Source organism: Passer domesticus, chromosome 3 (assembly GCF_036417665.1).
Source record: "Passer domesticus isolate bPasDom1 chromosome 3, bPasDom1.hap1, whole genome shotgun sequence".
Classification (NCBI taxonomy): Eukaryota; Metazoa; Chordata; class Aves; order Passeriformes; family Passeridae; genus Passer; species Passer domesticus.
In genome coordinates this window covers 119,438,898-119,464,832 of record NC_087476.1, presented here as the reverse complement: position 1 = coordinate 119,464,832, position 25,935 = coordinate 119,438,898, and the positions used below count along the sequence as shown (strand labels likewise).

The 25,935-nt window shown below is 42.7% G+C and overlaps 1 protein-coding gene and 1 long non-coding RNA gene across 32 annotated transcripts in view; one reads left to right on the top strand and one right to left on the bottom strand.

Annotated features, from left to right (window-relative positions):
• Nucleotides 1–873: 873 nt before the first annotated feature.
• On the bottom strand, nucleotides 874–17,137 carry LOC135297735 (uncharacterized). 11 transcript variants are annotated; one of them, XR_010359655.1, is made up of 5 exons: nucleotides 17,064–17,137; nucleotides 15,621–15,802; nucleotides 14,110–14,206; nucleotides 12,585–12,732; nucleotides 874–4,730 (listed from the first exon to the last, which is right to left on the bottom strand). It is a non-coding gene; the product is annotated as an uncharacterized LOC135297735 (long non-coding RNA). The 11 variants fall into 11 exon arrangements; XR_010359652.1 differs by having other exon boundaries at nucleotides 15,621–15,795; nucleotides 17,064–17,119; XR_010359657.1 differs by having other exon boundaries at nucleotides 17,019–17,089.
• A 92-nt stretch (nucleotides 17,138–17,229) lies between these two features.
• CCDC88A (coiled-coil domain containing 88A) overlaps nucleotides 17,230–25,935 on the top strand; it is a 63,853-nt gene continuing 55,147 nt past the window's right edge. For 6 of the 21 annotated variants that reach the window (XR_010359644.1, XM_064415555.1, XM_064415557.1 and 3 more), the window contains exons 1-2: nucleotides 17,463–18,237; nucleotides 18,362–18,462. Coding sequence is in view for 20 of the 21 variants with exons in the window: in XM_064415555.1 (XP_064271625.1) it covers nucleotides 18,175–18,237; nucleotides 18,362–18,462 (164 nt within the window). In the remaining variant the exon portion in view is untranslated. Of the gene's footprint in view, nucleotides 17,328–17,461; nucleotides 18,238–18,361; nucleotides 18,463–25,935 lie in introns of those variants that run through there. The other 15 variants (XM_064415564.1, XM_064415563.1, XM_064415561.1 and 12 more) reach the window with 7 other exon arrangements.

The following is a 25,935-nucleotide window of genomic DNA, read 5'->3' as shown; positions in this document are numbered from 1 at the left end:
GGCCCTGCGCGCCGGGGGCCGCCCTCACGGCATGCCCGGGAACCGCCGGGAAGCGCCGGGAAGCGCCGGGAAGCGGGGCCGGAGGGGCACGAGCAGCGGGAAGCGGGGCCGGAGGGGCACGAGCAGCGGGAAGCGGGGCTGGAGGGGCAGCAGGAGCAGCGGGAAGCGGGGCTGGAGCTGCAGCCGGAGCAGGAGCAGGGGAGGGCGGCTGGCAGCGGCCGCAGCAGCCCCGGCCGCCTGGCGAGCGCGTCCTGCGCAGCAAGGGAAGGAGAAGAGATCGGCGCCTGCGGTGATGGTTAGTAGCCAGTCCTGAGGGAAATGGAGCACGGGAGCAGGCGGTGCAGCCGGGCTTGGGGATAGCCGGGATACGAGGGACACGGCCCGGAGAAGCCGCAGCTGCTCCAGCGCCTCTCACCCTCTCACACTTTCACAGTACAGCCCAGGTTGGGCTTATGTATTTAAATTTTATTAAAAATTCATCCCAGATGACGGAAAATTCCTGTTAGCCCCTGTTTTACCATGGTCAGAATGCAGTGACATTGTGGAGCAAACCCTACAGTGCTGGAGTTAGGAAATCATTTACAAGAAGGTTTACATTGACACTTAATCATTTGGGTGTTTCTTAGGGTGTATTCATTTTTTCCACTAAAATTAATTTCTCTCACTGTCCTCATCTCTTACACTGCTGTCAAATTGAAAAGTTTTCCCCAATGTTTAAATGTCTGTTCTTCCTAATACTGGATGATGGCTTGCCTTACTGGTGCATGTCTGGTAAGTAAAACCAAAAAGCAAACAAACAAACAAAAAAAACCACCAAACAAAACAAAACAACAACAACAACAAAAAAAAACACCAAAAAAAACCCCCAAAATTAAAAAAAAAAAAAGAACCTCTTGCTCTTTTTTTGAAAGATTTTAATGACCACAAACAGTGGCCGTTCCACTTTGTTACATCAGGCTCTGGCTTGGTCTTGCTCAAGAACTCTTGTAGCCATTAATGAGATTTTACCTGCACAAAGTTTCAGTGCTGGGTGAAGGCTAATTAATTTTCTCACTATTTTTTCTCAAAGGTAACAATTCTATGCTTTCAGAACTGCAGATAAGTACCTTGTCATCATTTAAATAAGAATCTGCACTAGAAAAACTTCAAATTTTTCTTTTGCAGGCCACTTTTTTTCACGATCAGCATTTCCATTTCTACAGCCAGTTTTGTGGCCTGAGAGCATCAGCAGGATGACAGGATATTCACTTCCTATTTGTTGCCTAAAAATTTAAAGTATTTCATCAAGGTTACAAGAAAAATTGCTGCAGTAATGAGTGTGAGGAAATTCTGTCCTCTGAAATCAAATCCATTTTGTCACCTCACAGGAAGCTGCCCGATGTGATCATGTTCTGGCCATAGATGTCAGGGGAAACACTGGAGCTGCTGGTTTACTTGTTAGTAATACAAAAGATGGAGCAGGAAATGCTCCCTTGTGTGAGTCACAAAAAGCATTTATTGCTTGGTTTTCTGTCTTCTCTGAGCAATCTGTTACTTCAGACATTTTGACATATATATATATATATTTTTTTTTTTTAATACTCACACGCTGACAGGCAAATTTTGTCAAGCCTTTCCAGTCCCTGTGTTCCACTGAATTCTTGATGTCAAGAATTCACCCAACTCTCTTCACATCCAGCAGGTTCCATTCACAAGCACAATAATAAAGTTTGAAATTCCAGAATCTTGAGAATATCTGACTTCTTTTTGCTGAATGCCGGTTTTGATCTGTTGCTGAATTTACAAATTTCTTTATCTATTTATAAATAAAGAGGCAAGAAGTGAGGCAAATGAGCTCCTTAGCTATTGGCAGAGGTGGTTTTTACATCACTTCTAATTTCTTTAACGTGGATAACTTTGTAGCTTTTGAACAATTTAAAGGATATTGGCAAAAGTGCAATTATCACATTAACAGTTAAACAGTAATATTTTTAATTACTCTTTTGTTTAGGCTTTAATTCTCCCATCCACCTAGTTTGTAATAGTCTTACTACTGCAACAGCTATAAATATTTTTACCTTAGTAAACTTAATGCAACTTTTCCAGTTTGTTTTTATAAATTTTAGTTTGTCAGGGATTTTTTTAAAATAAATCTGACCTCAAAGAGAACACTGAGCTCAAGCTTCTGAAAACCTGTGGTGCAAAGGCCTTTTCTTTCAGTCCAGCAGACAGAAATAAATGTGACTTCCATATAAAAGGTGGAAAATTAAAACAAAAATCACTTTGGGCTTATTTGCAACAATTTATTGTGGAGATTTTTGGTTAAATGTGTTATATTTCAGGGACTTCACTGTACTTTAGTCAAAAGCTAATCTAGGAGAGAAATTGGTTCTGAGCAATGCAGACACATTGAAGAAGTGCCTAAAGTCAAGTAAGGAATTGTGAGTTATCTTCATTTTCCTCCCCCTGGGATATTGAGCTCCTGCAGGAACTTGTAAAGATCTTCCTATTCAGATAATTTTCTTTCATTTTATAAAGCTGTTCTTTTCTATTGTGACTTGAAGGTTTTATACAAATGTAAGGCTGTTTCACAGAATCCTCTCTGCCTGAGAGGCCACTCCTAATATAATTATCTCGTAATAAGCATATGCCATTGCTTTTCCTATAATAATGCTTCTTAGCTAAATTATCTAATCTTAAAAGCATCTCAAGTGTCCAACAGCTAATGCTTTCTCTTTATAGCTTGTGAAAAAAGAGATACTAGAACTACAAGATTATTTCTTCTCTTTTTTAGATTTTTTTTCATTTATGTGCTTGCCACAAACCATGCACATTTTGCCCACACACTTATCTGAAAGTCTATCCATACACCTGATTTCATAGATTTTCCTGCAGCAAATTTTGTTCTTTATTTAGCAACAGTAGGATTCATTCCCATATACACTTTTCATAGGGATTTTCTCATACACATTGAGCCGGTGTTTTAGTAACAAAAAAATTGTGATTTCAAATTAGTTTGACAATGGAAGGTGGACAGTGCTGCAGTGCTTTTACCATTGTTTTGTTTTTTTTTGCTGTGGTGTCTGCACCTCTTGAATTCCAAAAAGCCTTGTAACAGTTTAGATTTTTCTGTCCAATTTCAGCTGGGTGTTATTGATGGAAGATGAACTACAGCAAGGTGAAGGCTGTGGTTTGATCTGAAGCCTGTGAGCTTTATTATTCTAATCTCTTCTGGCATGGAGTTCTGCAGCCATGAGCAGGTTAAAAAAAGGAAAAAGAAAAAGCCCTGTGACCTTTCTTTGGAATGGAGAGTTTCACTGAACCAGGAAAGGTGGCATCTGTGGAGGATGAAATGGTATCAATAAGGATATGAGATGGTTAGAAATAGTAAAATAAGAAATTGCCAGATGCATGGGCATTTTATAAATTGCTGAATAAGAGTGGGAGAAAGGTGGTTGCCACAGGTCCATGACAATAATAGTTAAAAAAACTATTGTGTTTCAATACACAACAAATCAGTTGTATATTGATTTTGGGGAAAGATCTTTATTTCTGAGCTTAGGAGACTTTCTACACAAGTCCAGCTTCTAACACCTTCAGCCAAGAGTCATGAAAGCTCTGCAGAAAGACTTCTACACACAAACTCGTTTCACTTGCTCTTCAGTCTTTAGCACTGTGAGAATTATGCATTTTTAATTTCTTTGTAGAACTTCCCTTAAAAAGGACTCCTCAATATTAGGATTACTGAAGTGTTACCCGGGGCTGTGTGGGGAGTGGGACTAGAAGAGGTCTGAAGGCTGCCCAGCCTCAGAGTTTCCTTGACTGCACAGAGAGGATTTATTTGAGTTTGGTTTGAGTCATTTAGTGTTACCTCAGGGCCTGGCTTTCAAGAAGGCATTTACAGACAAAGTGCTGGTTCTGGGGGCTCTGGGGAAGAACTGGAGTTTGCATTTCTGGGTTTTATTACCCACATGATTCAGTTGCCCCCAAGAACTTTGGCTAATTGCATTGTATTGTTGATTATAAAAGCCAAAGAAAAACCCCAAGGAAAACAATGCACTGGAGTGCCTCACAGAAACTGTGCCTTCTACTGCTGAAGCAGAAAAATCAGTTGGATGAACAAGAAAAAAATACTTCTACAGAGATACAGATGGAAGTGCTTTGTGCAGAACCTCATCAGTCCTGTTTCATGGATTTCAGATGTACATGACTTTAGCAAGTGGGATATTGGAAGAATCACACAAATTAGGTTAGCAGAGTACATCTGCTGGGGAGCAGCACTCTGTCCCACGTTCCAGGGTGTGTTCTCTGGCTCCCAGCTGCAGAAGGGGCTCCACACTCTCAGCTCACTGATGGGATGGAGCCCCGTGTCCAGGGTGACACAGGAGTGTCAGGGTGACTTGTTCTGAGACCTGAGCAGAGCCCAGGAACTCCAGGCCCCTCACTCCACCCCATTAACTCTCCTCACTGCTGCAATTGGCCTTCCAGCAACCTGCAGGTTTGAGGGGCACTGATCCATCAGGGGTTTTGCTGCCACAGCCAGCAGTGGGGAGGGTAGAGGTGCTGCTGCGGTGCTGCTGCTTCCCTCTTGCTGTGCCATTTTCATTTCCTAGGGTGCCATCTACTCGGGCTCCTAGCAGAGGCTCTGTCTGGAACAGAGGAAGAGCTGGGGTGTGTTGGACGTGGCCAGGAGCTGCTGTGCTGTGTCTCTCTGTACATCTGGATACAGCTGCCACACCAGTAGGTGTCACCTCGGGAAGGGATAAAAAGCAGAGCTGTGAGATGAAGGGTGGAGCTTTTCACAGCTTCATGAGCAGGTTAAATGACAGCAGAATAAGCAGGGCTGCTCCTGCTCTTACTTGGAGGACACACTGTAGGATTCCAGTGTATGCATGGCTTTCATTAAGCTCTGTAATTTTTAATAGTTGACTTTTATGAAAGCACCATAAGTTATTTATTAAGTAGTTTGTGAACTATTGAATTTTTACTTGTGCTTTAATGTTATATTTTAAAAAAAAACAATTTGGCAACTATGCTTTTATACAATTTTCATTATCAAATGATGCTGTGTGTAACTGTGAGTTATTTTGTGACTGAATCATGGATTATCTCACAGTGGAGCTCAGAGATGTGGGCTATGCTGTCATTGCAGAGGACTTATTTCACCCTGCATGTCTTGCTCATGCTTTTTAGCCTTGAGAAATTTGCCAAATATGTCAAATGTATGAAATTTTTCAGCAGTCTTTACTAAGATGTGAAAAAGCAGGCTAGTTAGATTTTGTAGGAAACAAAGACCAGGAATGAGGTGAAATGAGTAGTACAAAAAAATTGTGATTTCAAATTAGTTTGAAGATGGAAGGTGGACAGCAGGAAGTTACCACTGCACAAAGCTTTTTGCCCTGGCTTTTTCTGTCCAGTCCTGGTTCTACTTTCTGGAGAAGAGTTAAAGCCCCCTGTGCTTTCAGCTGAAGGGCTCACAAGTCAGCCATGAACTTTAGTTTTCAATAGCCTGCAGGGAGAAAGGCTGACTGGACAGCCTTGGAGACAAACCACTGTCCCCAAAATGAAGGAGCTTTGGGGATCTTGGCAGACCAGGATTATCACTCCTTGTTTGTTGGTGGTTAGGGCTCTTGGAGTTTTATTGTTTTAGGGCTGGGGTGGTGCTGATGATGTTTTCTTAGCCAGTTGCTGGTACTGGTTCCTCAGAGCTCAGTGTCTGTTCAGAAGAGCTTGCCCTGGTGTTTCTCTGTGGGGCTTTGTGGAGCTCTGCTGGCTTGCACATGCCCACGCCGAGCTGGCAAACGGGCTCTGAGGCTCCTGGGGTGAAGCTAATCCCTGCTTCTGCACTCCTGGCAGAAATCCTGGCAGGACTTTAGGCCATGAGGGAAGTTGGATGGAGGACAAGGGTCGGGGGGAGGTTGGAAACTGCATTTAAGACTCTGCTGGGAGTCTTAATACTGGTAATGTGTTCACTGAGATAAAGCAGGAAAAGTGCTGGTTGGGAAAGCTGACAAGAGACCAGCCAGATCCATTTTGGAGCTAGGGATCAGGAGGCTCCTTCCTGACACTTTGCTTGGCTGGACAGGCTTAGTTTACTATTTTAGAGCAAACAACAAAGCAGCTCTTCGTTGTGGTGCCAGAGTAGTAATAGAGCACTTCCTGTACTTGAAATTCAATTTTACATTCCCTGCAGAAATACACATGGTTTTCACTGAAATAAATAGAGTTTAGCATGTTTGGTATTAATATTACTGGCTCCTTGCTGTTTGTATGCATTTTTGTGCCAGAATACTTTTATATGAGAAAAATATGTCCTGAAAGTTTTCTAGGGATGAAACACCATACTTTGTACTTGGAAAATGCCTCCAGAAGGTCTCATGTGGTGTTGTGTATTATCTGTAATAGGATGGAGTGATTCAAACTGACCTTCACAACGTGTTTAGCTGAGTGAACACTTTCTGTGGCAGGGTTTTCATTTGTAAATCCAGGATGCCAGAGGGAATAAGGGGTGGGAAAAAGAAGTACTTCCAGAGCAACAAACTCTGAAGCTGAACCAACATGAAGGAATGAGATAAGGGAGTTGTTGAGCAAAAGGTACAAGTGAATTAAGTGGGTTTTTCTGCCAGGCTTTTGCTGTTCACCACAGAATACCTGAGTGAGGAGCTCTGACACTAGGTCAGGACAGGGAGCTTGGAAAGAGAAGGTGACAGTTCCTGACAGGCTGAGTGGTGGTTGGGCTGGCTAGGAGCAGGTGACTGGAGATACACAGGACAAGGGTGATTTTTTTCAGGTTCACAGTGAGTGAAAAGTGTAAAGCTGATGGCATACAGCCACAAGGTAATCACCAACATCTCTGGTCTGCATCTTTGGGTGTGCACAGGAGTTGAGAGCTGGCAGGTAAGAGGGCTGAGAGGTTTGTTACCAGGGCCCACTCCAGCACTTGCTGCTCCTCAGGGCTCAGCCTTGCATAAGGCTCTGAGTCTAATGGCAGTCCTGTGAGCACAAGGGACATCGAGGCTCTAAGGGTGACAGCAGATCCCAGAGCAAGCTGCCTGGGCTGCTGGGGGGGCAGGCTGGGTGCTGAAGCACCAGGAGGAGTGCAAACCAAAGCACAGCTCTGAGGCATCGATATCAAAGCTCTCTGCCCCCTCAAACCCCACTTTGCAGAGAAGCAGCTGTGTGACACCGTGCCAGTCACCGACTGCATCCTGTGGATTCAGATCCTTCCAATCAGCAGTAACTGAGCTCAGTACAATTAATTTGTTCCATTCCCCTATGTGGGCACACCCTGGAACAGAAGCAACTCTTTGATTTTCAAATCAGCAGTTCTCTTATGAGATTTTTATATATGACACTTTCAGAATTTCTCATAGGCTGTTCCTCTTAGACTTTTTTCCGTGTCAGGGAACTTTTTTTTAACATGCTTTCGCCTTTTCTGCTCATAATGTGATATGTCATAATAAATCTTGTTTATTTCTGAAACCTTTCTTACCTGCCATTATTTCTGAGGATTGTTTCCCATTTTCATCCTTTTTATGTTGGTCTTTACTGCAAACCAGCACTGTTATTTTTGTTAAAATTTGGTAGGCTTTTTTATTGCTTTGAGGAGGTGGGCATTTCAATTGCGTAGTCTTAGGATTAGCCAAAATTACAGAGAGGTTTGGAAGGAACAAGGCCTTTTTGGATCCACATCAGCCTAATAAAAATATCTGTAGAAATACCATTTCCAACTTTCTGGGCCTCGTTTGTAGGAAAAAAGTACTAAATTTAATTTCCTTTGTAGTTGAACAGTCACCCTCAAGCTGTCTATTCCTATGCATACATATATATATAAAAATCCTCACGGGGGCACTCTTGGTTTAAGCACAATGCAGAGGAGCTGCAGTTTCATCTTGATTTTCCTTTGTAGTAGACTGACAAAAAAAAGCTTAAGGAGCTCCTAGAATGACTTTCAAGTCACAGTTAAAAATAAGCTAAAATAAATGTTACATAAGGCAAAGGAGCTTCAATTCTGTAATTCTGGTATAAAGCAAATCTAGTTATATAATCTCTACTGCCAGAATTTTGACTTTCACTTAAAACAGGGTCATAGTAGGAATGAAAGGTCATTATTTAGAAATTTGGGATTTAGCTGACTTATCTGTCTCATTGCTTTTCTTATTTCTTTTGCAACCATTAATTTTTTTTTGTATGTAAAAGAAGAGGAGAAATAAACTGTCCCTGTATGTGATGTGGCTTTCCTGCTGTTACAGGTTATGATGCATAACCCACAGTGACAGGGAAATCCAAGATACCTATGGGAAGAAATTATTTGGTAATTTGTAGGAAGCTTCCTGCTTGCGTCCGTTTCTCAAGCCCACAACAATTGAACTGAAATTATTTCTGAATTTGTATACTGTTAAGCTTCTTGACCAGTTGGAATTCTCTTTGTTATCATTATTAAGCAAAATTATTAGTTGTTCAAAGAGCAGATATATCAATATATTATCCATCATAACAATGCCATCACCAAACAGCCCAAGAAAGATTAGCAGAAAGGTGTTTAATGTAATTTTCTTCTCTATTTTTGCTTTTTTTGTCTTGCTGGAAGAACATTTAGTAGGTAAAACTGAACTGTGTAATGGGCTCTTGAGCGAGGAATTCCTTGGAAGAAACAAGCCTTGTATTCTTTAGGAGAAGGATTAGCAGTTCCTAAATGCCTGACTAATTTCTTAAACACAGTCCATGCCGCTGCTACAAAGGGAAGTACAGAACTCCCAATACTCCACTGTTCCCTGCTTCCACTTAACTGCATCGGGACAGAGGCAGTAAAGGAAAGAACCAGACAGGGCAGAAGATCTGGGCTCGGAGCAGTTCTGAAGTCAGGTCACTCTGAATCATTTGCAATGTGAATTTCCACTCAGTGCAAAGGGATCAGCTCTGAAATGTTAAAAAAAAGCCTCACAAGCTGGAAGCGTGTCAGTCATCTTTGTAATGGAAGTGTGGATGAGCCGGGGGAATCTGCAGGGAGCAGAGGGGGATCCTTTGAGTCAGAGGTTACTCGTGGGCTATTCCCACTGTTAGTACTCAAGGTCTGCAGCAGCTCCTGCTCTCTGTGCTCCACAGGCAGCCAGGCTGGGAGCTGCAGCTCCAGCAGGGAGCTCCCCACAGGCAGGAGACCTCGCTGTGCTTGGGATAATGATTATTATTACTGCCAACACCCCTTTTGGGTGACTGTCAGCTTCAGCTATAGCACAAAATTGGCTGGCCTCGTTCGTTAATTAATTTTGTTTGTAAAATACTCCTCTGAGAGAGAGGGAATAAATGTTACCATTAAGGACTTAAATAGGCTTTCAGATGAAATACCATAACCAGCTGCAGGTCAGCAACAAACCATTCTTTGTTAAGGTGTTTTCCTTTTGCAGAGATACAGCCTGAATAAGCTGAATAATCTCATCCTTTTAAGGCAGACTGTTAAGGTGGACTAATTCTATGATCAAAAATATTCCATAGATCATAATAGCAGGAAGAAATAAATTTCAAACTGTTCATTATTTTAGTAGAGAATTTCCTGTGGGAAAAGGGCTACAATCTTCTACTTTGTATATTAAATATATCTGTTATATTTTAGTACTTTATATATCTTTGACCTGTTACTAACATTTAAAAGTAATAACCTTAAGAGGAATTAAACATTCTGTGGCCCACACAAGAATTATCAAGCACTGATATATCTGATACATATAAAAATCAGAATTCTAATCTTACCCAGGCTATTTAAAAAAAAAATCAAACAAATCATAGACTCTTTTAGATTGAAAAAGATCTTTGAGTCCAACCATTCCCCCAGCCCTGCCAAGGCCACCACTAAACCACATCCTCAAGTGCCACTTCTGCATGGCTTAGATCCCCCCAGGGCTGGGGACTGCACCACTCCCCCAGGCACCCTGTTTCAGCAGTAATTTTAGGTAACTGCTTATTAATTTTAGCATTAAAAATAAGGAGTGTGTTAAACTGCTTCATAATAAATTTTAAAAGACCCAGACAACTGACATTTCAGGTATAAGTCTGAAATTAGAAGGAAATTTAGTATTTTGCTGAGCCATCCTTTGACCTTTCAGCCACTGTACACTTAATTCAGAAGTTGTTTTACAGAATGGAATATAAAAATCATAAAGAACTTCAATATTGTATGACCACCTTAGGAAAAAATAGAGCATTTTGTAGATGCATAAAGCTGGCAAGAAGAATCCACGGAGGGACATATTTAGGCACTGGAATGGGATAGGCAGGAAGTAGCTGTTGATGACAGTGGTTTGCAAAAGCCTAAATAAAATGACCAAATGTATCACTGTGGGTTTTTGCAGAAGAAAAATTACCTGTTGTAGAAAAATGCTCCAATAAGAAATTTTAAAGGGGGGTAGATTTGGATTTAAAAAATGGCATATGAGATGAACATAGGTAAGAATTGCAATTTTGTGTTCATCTCCCAATTAAATTCACAATTCAGCTGGTGTCACAGTGAATTGAACTCTACACTGAATGCAAACAAAGGGGTCATACAGTGGTGTCTGACAGAGGTGTGAGTGAGTGGGCTGTTCCCTGTTCTAGGGAACCCACGAATCCACCCTCTTTCAAGAAGATTCATTCAGGAATGCTATCTAATAAGTCTAATTATTATTTTTTAAATCCAGCATTAATTACTTTTTAATGACCTGTAGTTTTTTATGTTAATTAGTTCATATATTTTAATATCAGTCTTTTTAGTGTAATGCTGTAAATAACTTGTGTTTTCTTGTTCTATGAGTTGTCAAATTATTTTCCCTAAGGCAAAATAGGGGTATCTTAAAAGCTTTTAATTGTTTCACCAGTATTTCCTGGAGAGAAAAGCTGTTTTCAGATGTAAATAATTTGACAACAACCAGGGGTAAAACCAGACATGAAAATGAACAGGATAATCCTGAAGGAGGGAGCTCAGAAGAGCAGAGGCTTGAACAGAAGTGACTCTAGTGACTCTACTACAGCTGCATTCTTTGTGCTGTGTATTTTTTCATAACTAAATCCACATACATAAATGGAAATCTCAAGGACAGAAATGTTCTCCACCCAATTCATTATTTCCTGACCTTGGGAAGATCCACCTCCAGCTGGTGAGGAATGCCTCTCTAATGAGACATGCTAACATCAAAGGTGATGCAGGGCTCTGGAACTGAATAACCTCTCCTGAGCTCAGAAATCTGGGTCTCATGGCAGCACTGCCCAAGCTGCTGGGGTCAAGTGACATCCAGACTGCAAAACGTGGGTGAAAGTAGGGAGGGACCAGCCAGAGTCCATGGCAAAGGACAGGGAGCCAATTACCAGGGACGTGGTGTTGTGTGAAGGAAAGTAAACTTAATGCCATAATAAAGCAAAACTGAGGCAAATGGAATTTTAAGAGGCTCAAAAGTCTTTCCCAGGGATAAAAATCCTTCTCTGTTTTGTGAAGCTGAATGGGGAGAGTGCTCCATGCTGAAGGAAAACCCCAGAGAAGAAAAACAGCTCAACATTTCTGTACATCAGGGATCCGAGCTGGCCTAGTGCTGTAGATACAATTCCAGTGTCTTGCTTTCCTGAGCCACAGATCTGCAGATCCACGGGCAGCTGTGTCTGCTGACAATGAGCAGCCTGGGCTGCATTTTGCTCCTCAGCAGAGGAAATGCAGAGCGTGCTCTGTAATTCATCTTTCTGACCCAGTTCATAAGAAACACTGGCAGGAGCTCGTCTGACAGAAGGCATGTCAGCAAGGGCTTTGCTCAGTTTCACTCCACTGGCCACAACAAAGTGAGCACCTAAGCTATTGTCCTGGTAACTGCTGCTCTTGCTGTAATGCTCAATGCTTGCTTTTGGGAAAAGAACAAGCTATTTCTTTTATATGCAGCAAATAACAAGAGGAAATTCACACGCAGCGTTATTAGACAGTCTTGTAGTTCACAGATGACAGCTGGAAACAGATAAATGTTCTATTGGCTAAACAGGAAAACGAGCTGAATTGTAATACTAAGTTCAAATGAATTTTCTTTGAAAGGGAGTATTTCTCTGACACCCTTTTAAGAGTTTAAACCTATGGAAAATCTTAGGGATGGCTATTAAATTTAAAATCAAGGTAAATACTTGGTTTATTTCTGATGACATCAGTTGGCCTGCCACAGTAACATTCTTCCTGCCTGTCCAACTGATTGAAGAGTAACAAGAAGCTGTAGGCTCCTCCGTCCTCAGATAAATCCCAGTATTAAATGTGACACTTTCACCAAATATTTCACCTCTTAAGTACTGTCCATGTAGTCCTCAAAGGAAAGTGTGGATTAGTTAGGTAGGCATGACTAGAAATGGTCAATAGCTGTTCTTGGAATGAACATTGTGCCTGACAGGAAATTCTGATGCATTTGACACTCCTGTATGGTACCCATACAGGACATTCTTTGTCTGCTGTCTCTGTACTAATTTCTTGCTATTTGCCACAATCGGACACAAACTGTAAAATGGGATCTGTAAAAAATCTTAAATGGACAACACCAACTTTCCCCAAGCTCCTACTGTTTTCTTCTTATTTTTTTCAGTCAAAATACCCAAATTTTGAGGTTACTTACAATTTTCTCAGGAAGTTCCCTTAAAGTTGATGGGGAATTTTGATCACGTCAGAACAGACAGTGTAACAGGGAAGAAATCTTCAAGAATTGTTGTGGAATTTTCAGTTCTTTATTAATGTTAGAGAGGGATTTCCCCTTCTTTCCACTCCTGTGGAACAAAAAGTCACTTTTAATCTGCTGTATTTGTGGCACCTTTAGGAATTCATAGCCATACTTAAAAAGGCTCAGCCCCTCAGTGCCCTTTCTCTTTATTGCCCCATCTTGATAGGGCTAGGGTTTGATAGGGAAATGGGATTCTCTGGGAGCAAACAGGACAAGGAAGGTGGCTGTCCTTGTCACTGGCTTGCAGTTTTCACCAGACACTGTCCTATCAAGCCAGGCCACAATCAGAGCACTCCAGTTTTGGCTGTGGTTTCATAAGCCTGCTGTGGATCCCAAAGGTCCCTGTTTTTCCTGTGTTCTGAGGTGCCATCAGGCAGAGGCTGTTAACCCAGCAGTGCTGACTGGGAGCCAGCAGAGCCAGCAGCGAGAGCAGTGTCACGTCTTTCCTCTGCTCGTGTGTGAGAGGAAGAGAAAACCACTGCGTCTTGCATCAGCCAAAAAGGGAAGGCTGGTTGTCATCTACTCCCCAAACTGTCCCCTCCCTTGGCTCACTGCAGGCAGGGCTGACCAGAAAGGTTTTGACAAACCCTCACAAGGTAAGTGGGGCTCCACATGGTCACACTTTCCTGCTGTCTGCAGATTTAAGGCATCAGGTTTTTCCTGGATATTTTTTTTCAATTTTTATTTTGCAATAGCAGGTACAGGAAATGATGCCACAAGCAAAAAAAAAAAAAAAAAAATTTCACTGAGAAGATGAAGTAACTCTGTAATTTGTAGATCTGGGATCTAGGCACAGATCATTTATAATTTCCATGTCTGTGTAGAGTCGTTGTGGTACATGGAGATGCAAAAGAAAGGAGATGGGGGTGCTTTACCTGTACAAGAACAAACCTGGCTCTTCTAACAACAAGGTAATCTCTAAATCTGTTTGTTCAGAAGCAGCAGGTCACATAAAAAGGACAGCTTTTTAGTTCCGAAATACTCCTGAATGTACATTCTTAGAATAGTTAGAACTATTAAAACTTCAGTTTTCTAATAATGTTTCTTCTCTGTTTCTGGGTCAGCTAACCTCAGTTGTCAACTTCTGGAATTGACCACTGTAAGTGCAATCATCAAACTTTCTTTTAGGAGCCTTTTCTTTTAGCCTAGGTAAAAAGTGCTAAAACAATGCAGCCAAATATATCACAAGCTACAGGTTACAGTAAAGTAGTCCTGCAGAGCTGTGACTTGTGAGTATTTCCTAGAACAATACTCCTGGGACTCCTGACAGCTACACTGAAAATGAAAGCCTTCCGTATTCAGCTCAAGATCAGAGAAATAACTCGAAAGACAAACATTTATATTCATTTTAAGGGTTGTCTGTCAAACAAGGGCTGAGCAATCAAAGGCTGACAGCTTCCTGTCCTAGGGCAAGTTGTCTCACCTCGCTGAGGTGGCTGCAGTCCAGGTTCTTCTGGCTCTGACTCCACTGCAAACATCTGCCCTGGCAGCGCTTCATCCTGGTCGGTGTCTGTGTGTACCTGAAAGGAGGTAAATGCTCTCACACTTGGTGGCACAAAGGGGGACCTACTTAGAGGGAAATTTAGAGTTTTTTTCACAGGTTTTCAAGGTTCTTACTCTTGGGGGAAAAAAAACAAAACCCAACCCAAACCAAAACTGAAAACAAAACTCCTCTGACTGCGTCTGGACACCTTCTGTGAAATTTTATCTTGTACTAATCTCCAGTTCAAACAGGGAACTGTAAATCATTTGAGGTAAAACAGCTGACAACACATTTCATATCTAAAATGCAGCAGTCTTTCTGCAGAAAAGGTGATCAACAGCCATGCTGAGCACACAGGCCAACTGCACAATGTGGATGGAAGCAAAAGCATCTAAAACAATTTAATTCCATTTTCAATGCTAGGGAATCTCAGTATAAAATGGTTTCTGCGAGCCAGCTGCTGTTACTACTACATGGGCTGTCAGCTTCTACTGGCTGGGCTCAAATTCCTAGAAATTGCTTTATGCCAAAGTCATTACTGCCTAATTAGAGCCCACAAGAAACAAGGGGATGAGCCATGAAGTTCCATGGCATTGTGGGCACAGTGGCATGTTTACAGACTGCTGCCAGACACAGGGAGCGCGGCGGCTGGCTGGTCAGCCTTGTACAAAAATGCTTTTGTGGCTGCCTTCAAGGGCTGGGAATTTATTGGCAGTTCTTTCACCCATGGATCACCAGGTTCTTGTTCAGAACCAAGACTGCAGAGTTTTCCTTTGGCCTTCCTTATTTCTTTTGTTTCACAGGAGGGCTGAGTTCACTCTAGAGATCTGGCTTGGGAGGGAAAGTCCTGATTTTTGGTGAAAGAATAAAGCTGCGAGAATCAAGTCATTTAACTATGCAACATTGTCTAAATTAAAAAAAATATCATTAGAATGCAAAATTAGAATGACTAATATTACAAGGTCCATAATTTATTTTTCTAATCTGTTACTTAGGTATTCTGGGAAACAAGTCACAATTGGAATTGGGTTTTTTCCCAACCTTGGACACCAGGAAAAATGTATATCTGGTATTTGGGTTAAGGAAAACCTTATCTGTTTAGCTGTTACTCGATTTTTTTTAAAAAGCATTTAATTTCAGTCACTTCTATTGAAATGTTTTGTGGGATTTTTTTTAATTAGGTGTGCAAAACTAAAGCATTTTGAAAAAAATGCTACTGCAATTTATACCACACAGAAGAGAAGCTGGATTTAGTTTGAGATTTTGTAAAATGCTTTGCCAATGAACCACATAATGTACTAAGCAGATATATCCATGCATATTAATGCTGGATTGAATACTGAAAGCACAAGAAGCAGGAGAAGGCTCAGGGAAGGGACAATGATCAGGCCAACACACTGCTTGTCATCCTCTGATTCCCCACAAAATCCTTCCAGAAAGTTGGATTTTACCTTAATATGGGTGTGTAATGATTCCACCTTCTGAGGAGAAAACCTGCCCTGCTTCTGGATTCCACTTCCTGAGGGGAAACCTGCCCTGCTTCTGGATTTCACCTTCTGAGGAGAAAACCTGCCCTGCTTCTGGATTCCACTTCCTCAGGGTATGAGTTTTTCTCCTCACAGGCACCTTTATTCTCAAAAAGGAAAATGGAAGAACATCTCAGTCCTGCACTGAGTTTTTCCCCCAAAGGAGAATGAAAGAGCATCTTTTCCTCCCACACTTTTCCCCTCATGGATACCTTTGCTCCCTAAACGAGCAAAGGAAAGTCACCTGTCTCCCACACCGAGCTTTTCCCTCACGGCTACTTTTATTCCCCGAGAGGGGAATGGAAGCGCATCTCCTTCCCACCCTTCTTCCCTCACGGGCATCTTCATTCCACATAAGGGGATTGGAAGAGGATCTTCCTCCCTCCCGAGCTGAGTTTTCCCCTTATGAACACCTTTATTCCCCCAGGAGGAATCGAAGAGCCTCTCCCTTCCTCCCTCTCTCCCTCCCGTGCTTTTTTTTCCTTACGGGCACCTTTCTTTTCCTAAAGGAGATGGGGAATATCCCTCCCGTGTCAAGTTTTTTCCCCCACCGGCACCTCTATTCCCTAAGGGGGAAATGGAAGAGCATTTCCCTCCCTCACACGCTTTGCCCCCTTTATTCTGCAAAGGGGAAAGGAAAAGCATCTCCTTCCCACCCTTCTCCCTTCATGGGCACCTTCATTCCACAAGAGGTGATTGGGAGAGCCTCTCCTCCCGAGCTTTTTCCTCCCCTCATGGGCACCTTTATTACCCCAAAGGGTAATGGGAGAGCATCTCCCTCTCTCCCTCCCTCAGGTGTTTGTCCATTTACGGGTCCGTTTATTTTCCTAAGGGAAATGGACAATATCCCTCCTGCGCTGAGTTTTCCCTTCACGGGTACCTTTATTCCCTAGGGGAGGAATGGAAGAGCATCTGCCTCCCTCACACGCTTTTCCCCTCACGGGTACCCTCCCCAAAGGGAAGAGCATCTCCTTCCCGCCCTTTTCCCCTCACGGGCACCTTCCTTGCACAAGAGGAAGAGCCTCTCCCTCCCTCTCTCACGGGCTTTTTCCCTTACGGGCACATTTATTCTTCTGGGTTGAGTTTTCCCCTCGCGGGCACCTTTATTCTTCAAAGAATGAAAGAGCATCCTCCCCTCCTACACTTTTTGCCTCACGGGCACCTTTAGTCTCCTAAGGGAAATGGAGAGTATTTCTCCCACGCTGTGATCCCCTCACGGGCATCTTTATTCCACAAGAGGGGAATGGAACAGCATCTCCCTCACGGGCACCTCTGTTCCCCCAAAAGGGGGACTGAAAGGGCACTATCATCCCTCAGGGACACCTTTATTCCCGGGTAAAGGACGAGGCTCTCTCCCCCTCACGGCACCGAAGACTGAGCGGTGCCCGCAGCCGCAGCGCGCGCGCGCGCGCCGGGCGCGAGTCCTGCAGCGGTTCCGCCGCGGCCCCGCCCCTTCCCAATCGCGCCGCCATCCCCGAGCGGCGGCGGAGGGATACCCGGCTCGGGGCGGCGGAGGGATCCGCGCGCAGGAGCGGGCGGCCGGGCAGGGAGGGCGGGAGGCAGGCAGGGAGGGAAGGAAGGAGGACGAGGACGAGGCGAGCGATGCGGCGCGGCCGCGCTGGCTGAGGCGAGGTGGCCCCGCAGTTCGGGGGGGACGGGGGTGCGGAGCGGAGCGGAGCTGGTGCCGCGGGAGCGGCGGCGGAGCGGCAGGAGAGCAGCTGGGGAGGGGTCGGGGGGCGCTCCGGGAGCGGCGAGGGGAGAGCGGAGCCTGAGGGGAGCGGCCAGCGCGGGGGAAGGGCGAGGCTGCGGGGCCGGGCGGCGTGTGCCGCTCCTGCCGCTCTCTGGCGTCGTAGTTTAGTGGAAAAGGGAAGGGATAGAAAAGGGAACTGATTTAAAATAGCCCCCGATCCCTCCGGGGGCCGGTTCCCTGTCGGTGCCATCGCGGGGGACAGCGGGGCTCCGGTGCAGCCGCAGCCCGGGGCTGCGAGAGGGGCGGGGGTCGCTGCCCTCGCTGCTCCCCTCGCCCGGGCTTGGGGCTCTTTTTGTGGGGAAGGGGCAGGATGAGCTTGCGGAGTTTCGCTGGAATTTCTCCTTCCTTTCTGAGGCGCTGCCGCTGCTGAAGCAGATTTTTCCTTCCTCTCTCTTTTTTTTTTTTTTTGTCTGATGCAGAATCCCAGTAGCTAGGCAGCCTCCCTCTTTTCTTTCCTTCCTTCCTTCCTTCCACCTCTTCGCTATGTAGGAAGGGAGAGGCATCAATGGAAAGGCTGAAATACGCGTAGATGGACTTGCGGATGCATTTTTTCTTGAAAGAGCAAGATAAATCCCGCTTGCCAGTGCACTGACTTTTGTTGGTAAAAATGGGGTTCACTCACTCCAGCTGAATCCTTGGAGCATTCCAGAGAGTTGCTGCAGTGAAGGGACTTATCTTTATTTTTTTGCATCGGAGGAGCTGCATTGATGTTAACCATTTTTTTGTAAAATGGAGAACGAGATCTTCACACCCCTTCTGGAGCAGTTCATGTCGAGCCCTCTTGTCACCTGGGTAAGCGTTCATTTTCCCCTCATCACACGTTCCTGGTGTAATTTGCTCATTGTTTGAGAAGAGCCTTGCGGCAGGGGAGCGAGCTGGACTCGGTGTCACGGAGCTGCCGCTGGTTCTGTTCCAGGTGAAGACGTTCGGACCGCTGGCTGGAGGAAACGGGACCAACCTGGAGGAATATGTGGCGCTGGTGGATGGAGTGTATCTGAACGAAGTCATGCTGCAAATGTGAGTGTGGGCAAGCGCTGCCTTGGGGTAGTTTTTTGCTGGTTTGTTTCTGTTGTATTTTTTTGCTGCCTTATGCTCCCCTTATTGACCTTGGTAAATTACTCTCATTTGTGCGTGACCCGGTCATGTGGTGGGTTAAGAGGAGACTTGGGATCGTGGCAGATCCCGGCTCCACACAGCCGAATGTCCGAGCAAGGTATTTGCAGGATGTATAGTGTGATACAGGCTGAATCATCATTGTAGAACTTACTGGAAAATGGGATGACTGTAAATAGTTTCCTCAGATTTCCACTGAGAGGCATAAAAAAGGTTCATCCTGCTGTAAGTCATGCTCATAAAGAAAATTTTGAATAAATTTGCTTGGCTAATAAGGTTCTAATCCATATCTTGGTGCACGTGACATGCAACTTAAGGATGGCATGCAACTCACACAGGGCTGTTCTCTGAGCAAAAGGGCTGCTCTGAAACTCCTTCCTCTTAATTTTCCACCCTTCCTAATTAGAGTAGATAGCAGTTGAGCAGTAAAGCTGATGCTTTAATTGTGAGCATAGAGTGATTTCTGGCTATACCCAACAGAAGAAACGTTTTTACATGGGGGTTATAAACTGTTTATTGAAAACTCTGCTTGTCAGGAAAAATCCTTTACAGTGGCTCTCTGTTAATCATAATTTTGACTGGAATGTTGCCCACTACTGTCATGCTGGAGAGTAACACTTGTCAGGTGTCTAGTTATATAATCATAAAAGTGTTACTAGTGCAAAAATTTCTACATACCTTTTTTTTTTTTTGGTGTTTTGAGTCCCTGCAGAGAAATACATCCATTTTCTGTATAGATATGAAAAGCTGTGGGCTTATGGCCGGCTGGGTACATCCATCAGTGTGTGAGCAGCTTGTGTTGGCAGCTGTTCCTCAGGAGCACTGCTCAGGGATGGGCATCCTCCTGCTCTGTTTATGGCTTTTATTCATATTTAGTGCTTTGAAAGTTATTACCCTTGGTGTTCAGCTTGTGTAACTAATCTGTGTCAAAAGAGCAACACTTTACCACATGGAAGTGTGAATTCACAGCCTTTTGAAACCAGTATTTTCTTTGTCACCTATTTCTGTATAACTAAGACTCCCAATTATTCACTTCTAATATTCACTCTTATGTTGAAAAACATGGAAAACTCGGTGGAATGGAACTTCTTGAAGAAAAAAAATTCTGAGTGGAATCTGGCACACTTTAATAAGAATTTTAAGTGATGCATTTCACTGAAGAATAGTATTTTTATTTTATGACTTTTTTATTTTTTTTCTTGGATTGCATAAAGTAGATTGTCAGCTGTGGCCACTCATTTGCTGTGTAGAACTTCTATGGGATAAAAAAGCTGGACAGCTGGAAGGCAAATTTAGCAGTGGAACAAGGTGATTTTGAAGAATATGGTCCTAAGCTTTTTTCCTGTCAATTTTTTAATATGAATATAAATTGATGCATGGATGTAAAATGGAAAACTGGAGAAGGAATATTCCCATGCCTGAGGCACTGTGTGTTGAATTTGGCTGTGACTTTGTGCATCCTTGACCCCATGCCATGATTACTGTACTTAGGAAGCATTGGGTGTGTAAGTGTAAAAAAATACACACTGGAGATGTAAATTAAAAAAATATATATTTTGGTATTCAGAACAGTGAAAACTACCTCAAACTGGAGGTGTGTGGAAAAGCATTGGTGTACAAATGAAATTAATTTTAGAAATAATGTCACTGTACTGGAAGGTCTTTTGGGAGCTGGGATGTATCATGGCTGGTTACTGCTTAGAATTGCCTCTTAGAACTCTGTTCATATTTTAGGAAAGTTCAGTTTGTTTTGGGTTTTGTGCCAGGATTGAAATAGGGGAAAAATTGTTTCATGTTTTGCAGTGTGGTCGTGTCTGTGGTGAAGTCACTGTGGAAACCTGTGTTAACTTTTGGTCCTGTTCACTTTGAATATCCACCTATTAAACAAGTGTCTTCATTTGCAAAAACACTTCCAGAATGCAGCTCTAACTAATCATCAATATAGATTATTTCCAGTGTTTTCCATTTTTATTTCTTTTATTTTCCTTTCATTCATTACTACCATATATTGAGGAGATGTGGCAGAAATATTTGTGTCATGTGACTTCAAAAGAGGGGTGTTTTTCTTCAGAATGTTGGGCTTGGGGAAGTTTTTTTTTGGTGGTTTGGTTTTTTTTAAAGCTCAGTGACTTCACTTGAGAACCAGAGGTCTGTGGTTAGGAGCTCTGGCAGTGAGGGCTGTTAAGAGGTGCTGAGGTCCTGCTGCATATGGACTTCAATACATACCTTTTTCTTGCCAAATGTTGAAAAAACAAATGCTGTGACCATAAAAGTGGGTGTTAATATTGGATTAGGCATGGTTTGTAAACAGTCACACAGTCAAAAAAAAAGTGGCTTTGTTAGTTAGAGAAGGTTTTTTGTTCAGTTAGAAAAGAGTTAATCCTGCCCTCCATCACCTGCAGGTGAGAGTCCAGATTTGGTTCTCCTTGTGCTTGTCTGGATCAACTTTATTTTCAACAATTGTAATGATTCAGACAGGGCAGAGAGGTGTCAGCACTGGAATTGTTGCAGGGTGCTGATGGTGCTGAGATTTATCAGCACTGAGTTTATTAGTACCTCCTCCATGAGAGAATTCATTGCATTCCTTGTATGATTTTTACCTTTGGATGTTTTGGGACATGTGAAAAATTTCCCAGATTCTGTTCAGTGACCAGTTACATCTTCCTTGTTGGAGATGCTACAGGCCAATTGATATTATTTTTTAAATTTTACTTTTAATTAAGGAGATTCCCAGTGTTTATAATATTAACTCCTAACTTGAGAGAATGTCTCTAATTTCCTGTTTAAATTTAGGTCCCATGCTTCAGAGGTATCCAGTTACTTACCTTCTGCTGGGATCAGTCAGTATCTGATACTTGTGCATAGAAACCCATCTGTCTTTCTAAATCTGAGCCTTTATCTTGGTGCTCTTTGATACAAAAAAGGGGTCATGCATCTTGGAAATAAATCAGAGCACGAGATCACTGCACTGGTGTTCTGCCATGGCAGGGAGGTGGAGGAACATGCCAGGAATGCTTCATACCTTCACTGCACCTCTGTGTCTTAGTGCTTCTAACATTTTATTTATAAAGTGCTCATAGGCTTGAGCAGAATCTGTTGTGTTTGGTACTGAAATCAGTGAAGCAGTGTCATTCAGTGGATTAGTCACCTGTTGCACACCATATTACAATTGCAGTAAAATAATACTCAGTTGTCCTGGAGATATTTTTCCAGAACCTGATTAACATCACCTCAGGTTTTTTTTAATAGCCTTAGCACTGTACTGTTTATAAACTCCTCTGATCCAAAAAAACCTGCAATATTTTTACAGAAACACTCATTTTCCACGTTGTATTTATTTCCTTTTTTGATAGGTCTTGCTCCCTGATACTTGTTAACTGAATTCCAGTAGGATTGGGTAAGAAACGATGAAAGTCTTTCAGTATGAGCTGTGGTTCCCAAACTGACAAGAGTCTTGCTGGTTCCTTTGAATAAAAAGAGACAGCTGCAAGTAGTTACAAGATTGGGGCTTTCATTACGTTTACCACCACCATTAATATTTGGTCAAGCAACAAAGACTTGAAACGGTATTTTAGCTTTAATTGTTTTATTTTACTGTGCTTTGTATTTATGGAAATAAATCTGGTTTAAAAGAAGTACTGGACCCAGGCTGTAATGGACAGAACCAAACTCTGGAACTGAGTTAACTTAATCCACTGTCTGGAAAACCTGGCTGTGCCTTTTATAACTTTGGTCTTAATTATATAAATTAAGTGATACTTTCCATATCAGTCTTTGCATCCAGACATGCTGAAAACTACTTCAAGGATGAAGTCTTTTATTCTTCTCCTGGGTTTTTCCCCTTTACCATTCTCCCACTGTTTTTCACTGGCTGAATCCACATGCAGGCCTTTCACACCATCAGATTTTCCAGGTGGACTGGCTGCCTGTTTCCTCCCATCACGCTGCTGGTGTGTGCCTAGAATGTGGACAGCTTCCTTGGCTGCTGTTTGCAGCTCTCAGCCTTCACTTGTGTGCTTTTTTCCGAGCACTTCAGCCTGCCAGCCCATACTTCTGGCTTGCCTATATCTCCCCCTGAAAACTGGACTCGGTCTCCAGTGCTGGAGCCAGCTGTTCTGTGAAAGAGTGCAGCCACTCAATCCAATTAACTCCTTCTTGGGAAGACCAAGGAAGGAGAGGCAGCTTCAGCCAGGCCCTGGCTGGGTGGGGAAATGGAAAAGAGTTTTGAGGACAAGGAAAACCGTGGCATTGGCAGCAGAAGTAGGAAGGTGTATTTTAGAAAAAGGTCAGATATTATTAAGTCCACACTTTATCACTTCATGGTGTAGGTTCACACTTCCCAGATGTGCTCTGTCAGGTTTTCCACAGGTGCAAGGTGTCACTTGGACTTCATGAGAGTCGTTGCTCCCAAAAGTAGTTCTGCAAGCAGCAGGGCTGAGATTTTTCTTCAGGAAAGCTGAATTTGTAACAGTCACTTTTTTTGTAAAAAAAGCAAATTCTTCAGCAAATGGTTCAGCACAATGTGCACCAGGACTGATGAAATTAAACCCTTTTGGTTAGAGAAGAGGAAAGTTCTCAGTTGTAATGATGAATGATTTTAGATGGGGCCATCAGCCTGCAGTGAGCTCTGAATTGGGCAGGTGAGGGGGACACAGGCTGACACCTGCACCTGTGAGGTGCTTGGGTTTTTGATAGGTAGAGGGGAAAATGCAAGGGTTGAACATGGACTGCTTGAAGTGGTTATCTTGGCTTGTCTCTGTTTTACTAGGTTTTGTTATGCTTTTGTACCCTTTTCCACAGCTGATGTCCACTTTCCTTCATCCTGGTGACCCTGATTCATTCCTGAGCAGAAAACTACTCTGTAGTTCATTCTTGTTCTGTGCAAGGTTTTCAAGATTAGGAATTAAATCATCTAACCTTCCTTTACACACCCACATCCACTTCTTTCCTCTTTCCTTCATGTGCCCTCTTGGTTACCTTTCTTTGACTCTGTCTCCTTATCTTTTTTTGGTAGCCTGCCACTGAATCCATCCTTACTCTAGGCTAGTACCTTGGGCCATAGAATAAAAACTGAATTTAAAATGATTTTTTAATACATACAGAGAATTCAGCCTGTCAACCTGTTCCATAAATAGCCATCTTAGATGCAATATCAAAATAACTTGTCTCAGCATTGAAAGCATTCTGGCAAGGAAAGAACATACATTCACCATGGCTTTGCAGTTTCTTTTCCAGAGAATTTTGCATTTCATATTCTACATGCTGTTTCAGAGCACTCCATGAGAATAAGAGCTGCAGTAAAATCCAGTTTTAAGTTGGCTACAGACACCTGGCTGATCAGCTTGTCCCCTTCAGTGGCAAGGCTGTGCTGCTTCAGATTTCTTGGCTGGTCTGGGGATCTCTCCACCACAAACCCTTGGAAAGCATTGCTGTGCTCTGATCTTTCTTCTGAAAACTAACCTAGTTAACTGAATTTGGATGCTAAATTAAGCTCATCTTATCTTGCACCAAATTTGAGATTTACTTCTAGATTCTCCTCATTTGTTTCTTCTGTAAAGAAGGGACTTTTGAGTTTTGTGTTTTTTCATATGTTCTTGTTATTTTTGTTTCCTCCTCTTTTTTCTCTAAGCTAAATAGCAATTTCTTGCCTTCCTTGTCTTTCATAATGAACCACTTTTCCCTAGGTAGTAATTATTTAGGGATCAAGATATTTTTCCAAGATGCTGCTTTGTTAGAGCACATGATTTCAGTGGTCAAAGATGATTTGGGAATAACTCTGTGAGAGTGTTTGAGTTTGTGTGCTTTGTTTTAGAGTCCAGTCTTTATCCTGAAGATGCTCCATTTGTTGAGCACTGTTTGCAAAATGCCTCCCTTTTGTTTAATGGGATTAATTGATGCCAGGGCTTGGAATTGAAGCAAGGCTACTGCTTGACCCAAGCAAAAATGGCCTGATGTTGTATTTTGGGATGGGAAATTGTAAGGGCTGAACTCATAAATGGTTTCTGTTGTACTCCTGGCCATTGGGTGAATCTTTGTGTTGCACATTTAGAGACACTCCAATACTTGCTTTCTTTCCTCTAGTGACAGAAGACAGTCCACTTAGGTTTATTACAGAATTTTATCTTGGTTTAAGCTTCAGGGAAATATTTGCTCTAGTTTTTCTCTGTGTGGTATCTTTGTTTTTCTTAAATAAGCCCCTGAGCAAAAAGTGTCTGCTGGAATTTCCTGGTGGCTTGGGAATACACTTGCTGTATATTTGGAGCATTGTGTGTGCTGGGCAAAACCAGAACACAGATACTGGGAGATGTATGAGGCAAATGTCACATTGTCACTAGTCTAACAATGGGTCTAGAGAACGATGCAAATACTTATTATTAATAATTTACTTATAGAGGGCTTATTTCCCTTCATAAGAAATGGAATTATCTACAGTTATGGTGTTCCAACCAAAAGTATTTCATGGAAATCTGTGTGGTGCTATTTGTACAACTGAAGACCTTTCTGGTCACCAAAACTGCAATATTTGTGTAGATTTGGTGCCATCACACATCAGTATTTCCTGTAGTTGTTAATGCTGAGTACTGAGGCGTTTACCTGTGGTCAGACTATTTGTGACTCTGAAGTGAGAACTCATTTTCTTGAGAATTTGTAGCTTTGGGCAAGTTTAAAGTCAAGAGTAAAATGAGTGGATCCTAAAATCCTAGGAAGTGAATGTTTTTCCAAGTCTTTCAAAGGAGAAATAATTTTTGCTAGTGCTGTGATTATCAAATAAAGCAAAGTATATACTACTATGTGGTGCTGTTAGGGTAGAAGAAAAGAAACTTGTCCTTACAAACTCTTCTTAAAAGTTTTTTTCAGTTTAAATAAAGAAGACTGCATAAACGTGTATTGCTTTAAAATCCTACATAGTAATTTTCCCTTACATGAATATTTTAAATGTCTTAGAAATCATGTTAGCTCCACAAATGTCAATTGCTCAGGGCAATGAGTGTTCATTGTCTTCTGTTCTTGCTGCTTGCTGCTTCCTGGCAGCGATGACAACTCTGCTTCTTTCATAACCTGATGTTTCTTCCAAACAAATCCCTTCATGTTGGCAGAATGGTCCTCCCAAGGTGTGCTGTGAAAGCATTTCCTGCCTGCAGGAATGTTTGGTGCCAAGTGAGGCTGCATCTTGTGCTGCAGCTGTGGCAGTGCTGCTGTGAGCGGTGTCACAGCCCTGCTGGGGTGACAGTGTTCGCAGAGTCCCCGTGGTCAGCTGCCTTGAGGTGTTCATCACAAAGTCAAGTAGTTCTCAGCTGCTCTGGTTTTTGGTACTGAACTGAATAGGTCTCGAAAATTTGGACTCATTTCAGAAGTAAAAAATGTTGTCTCTGAGAG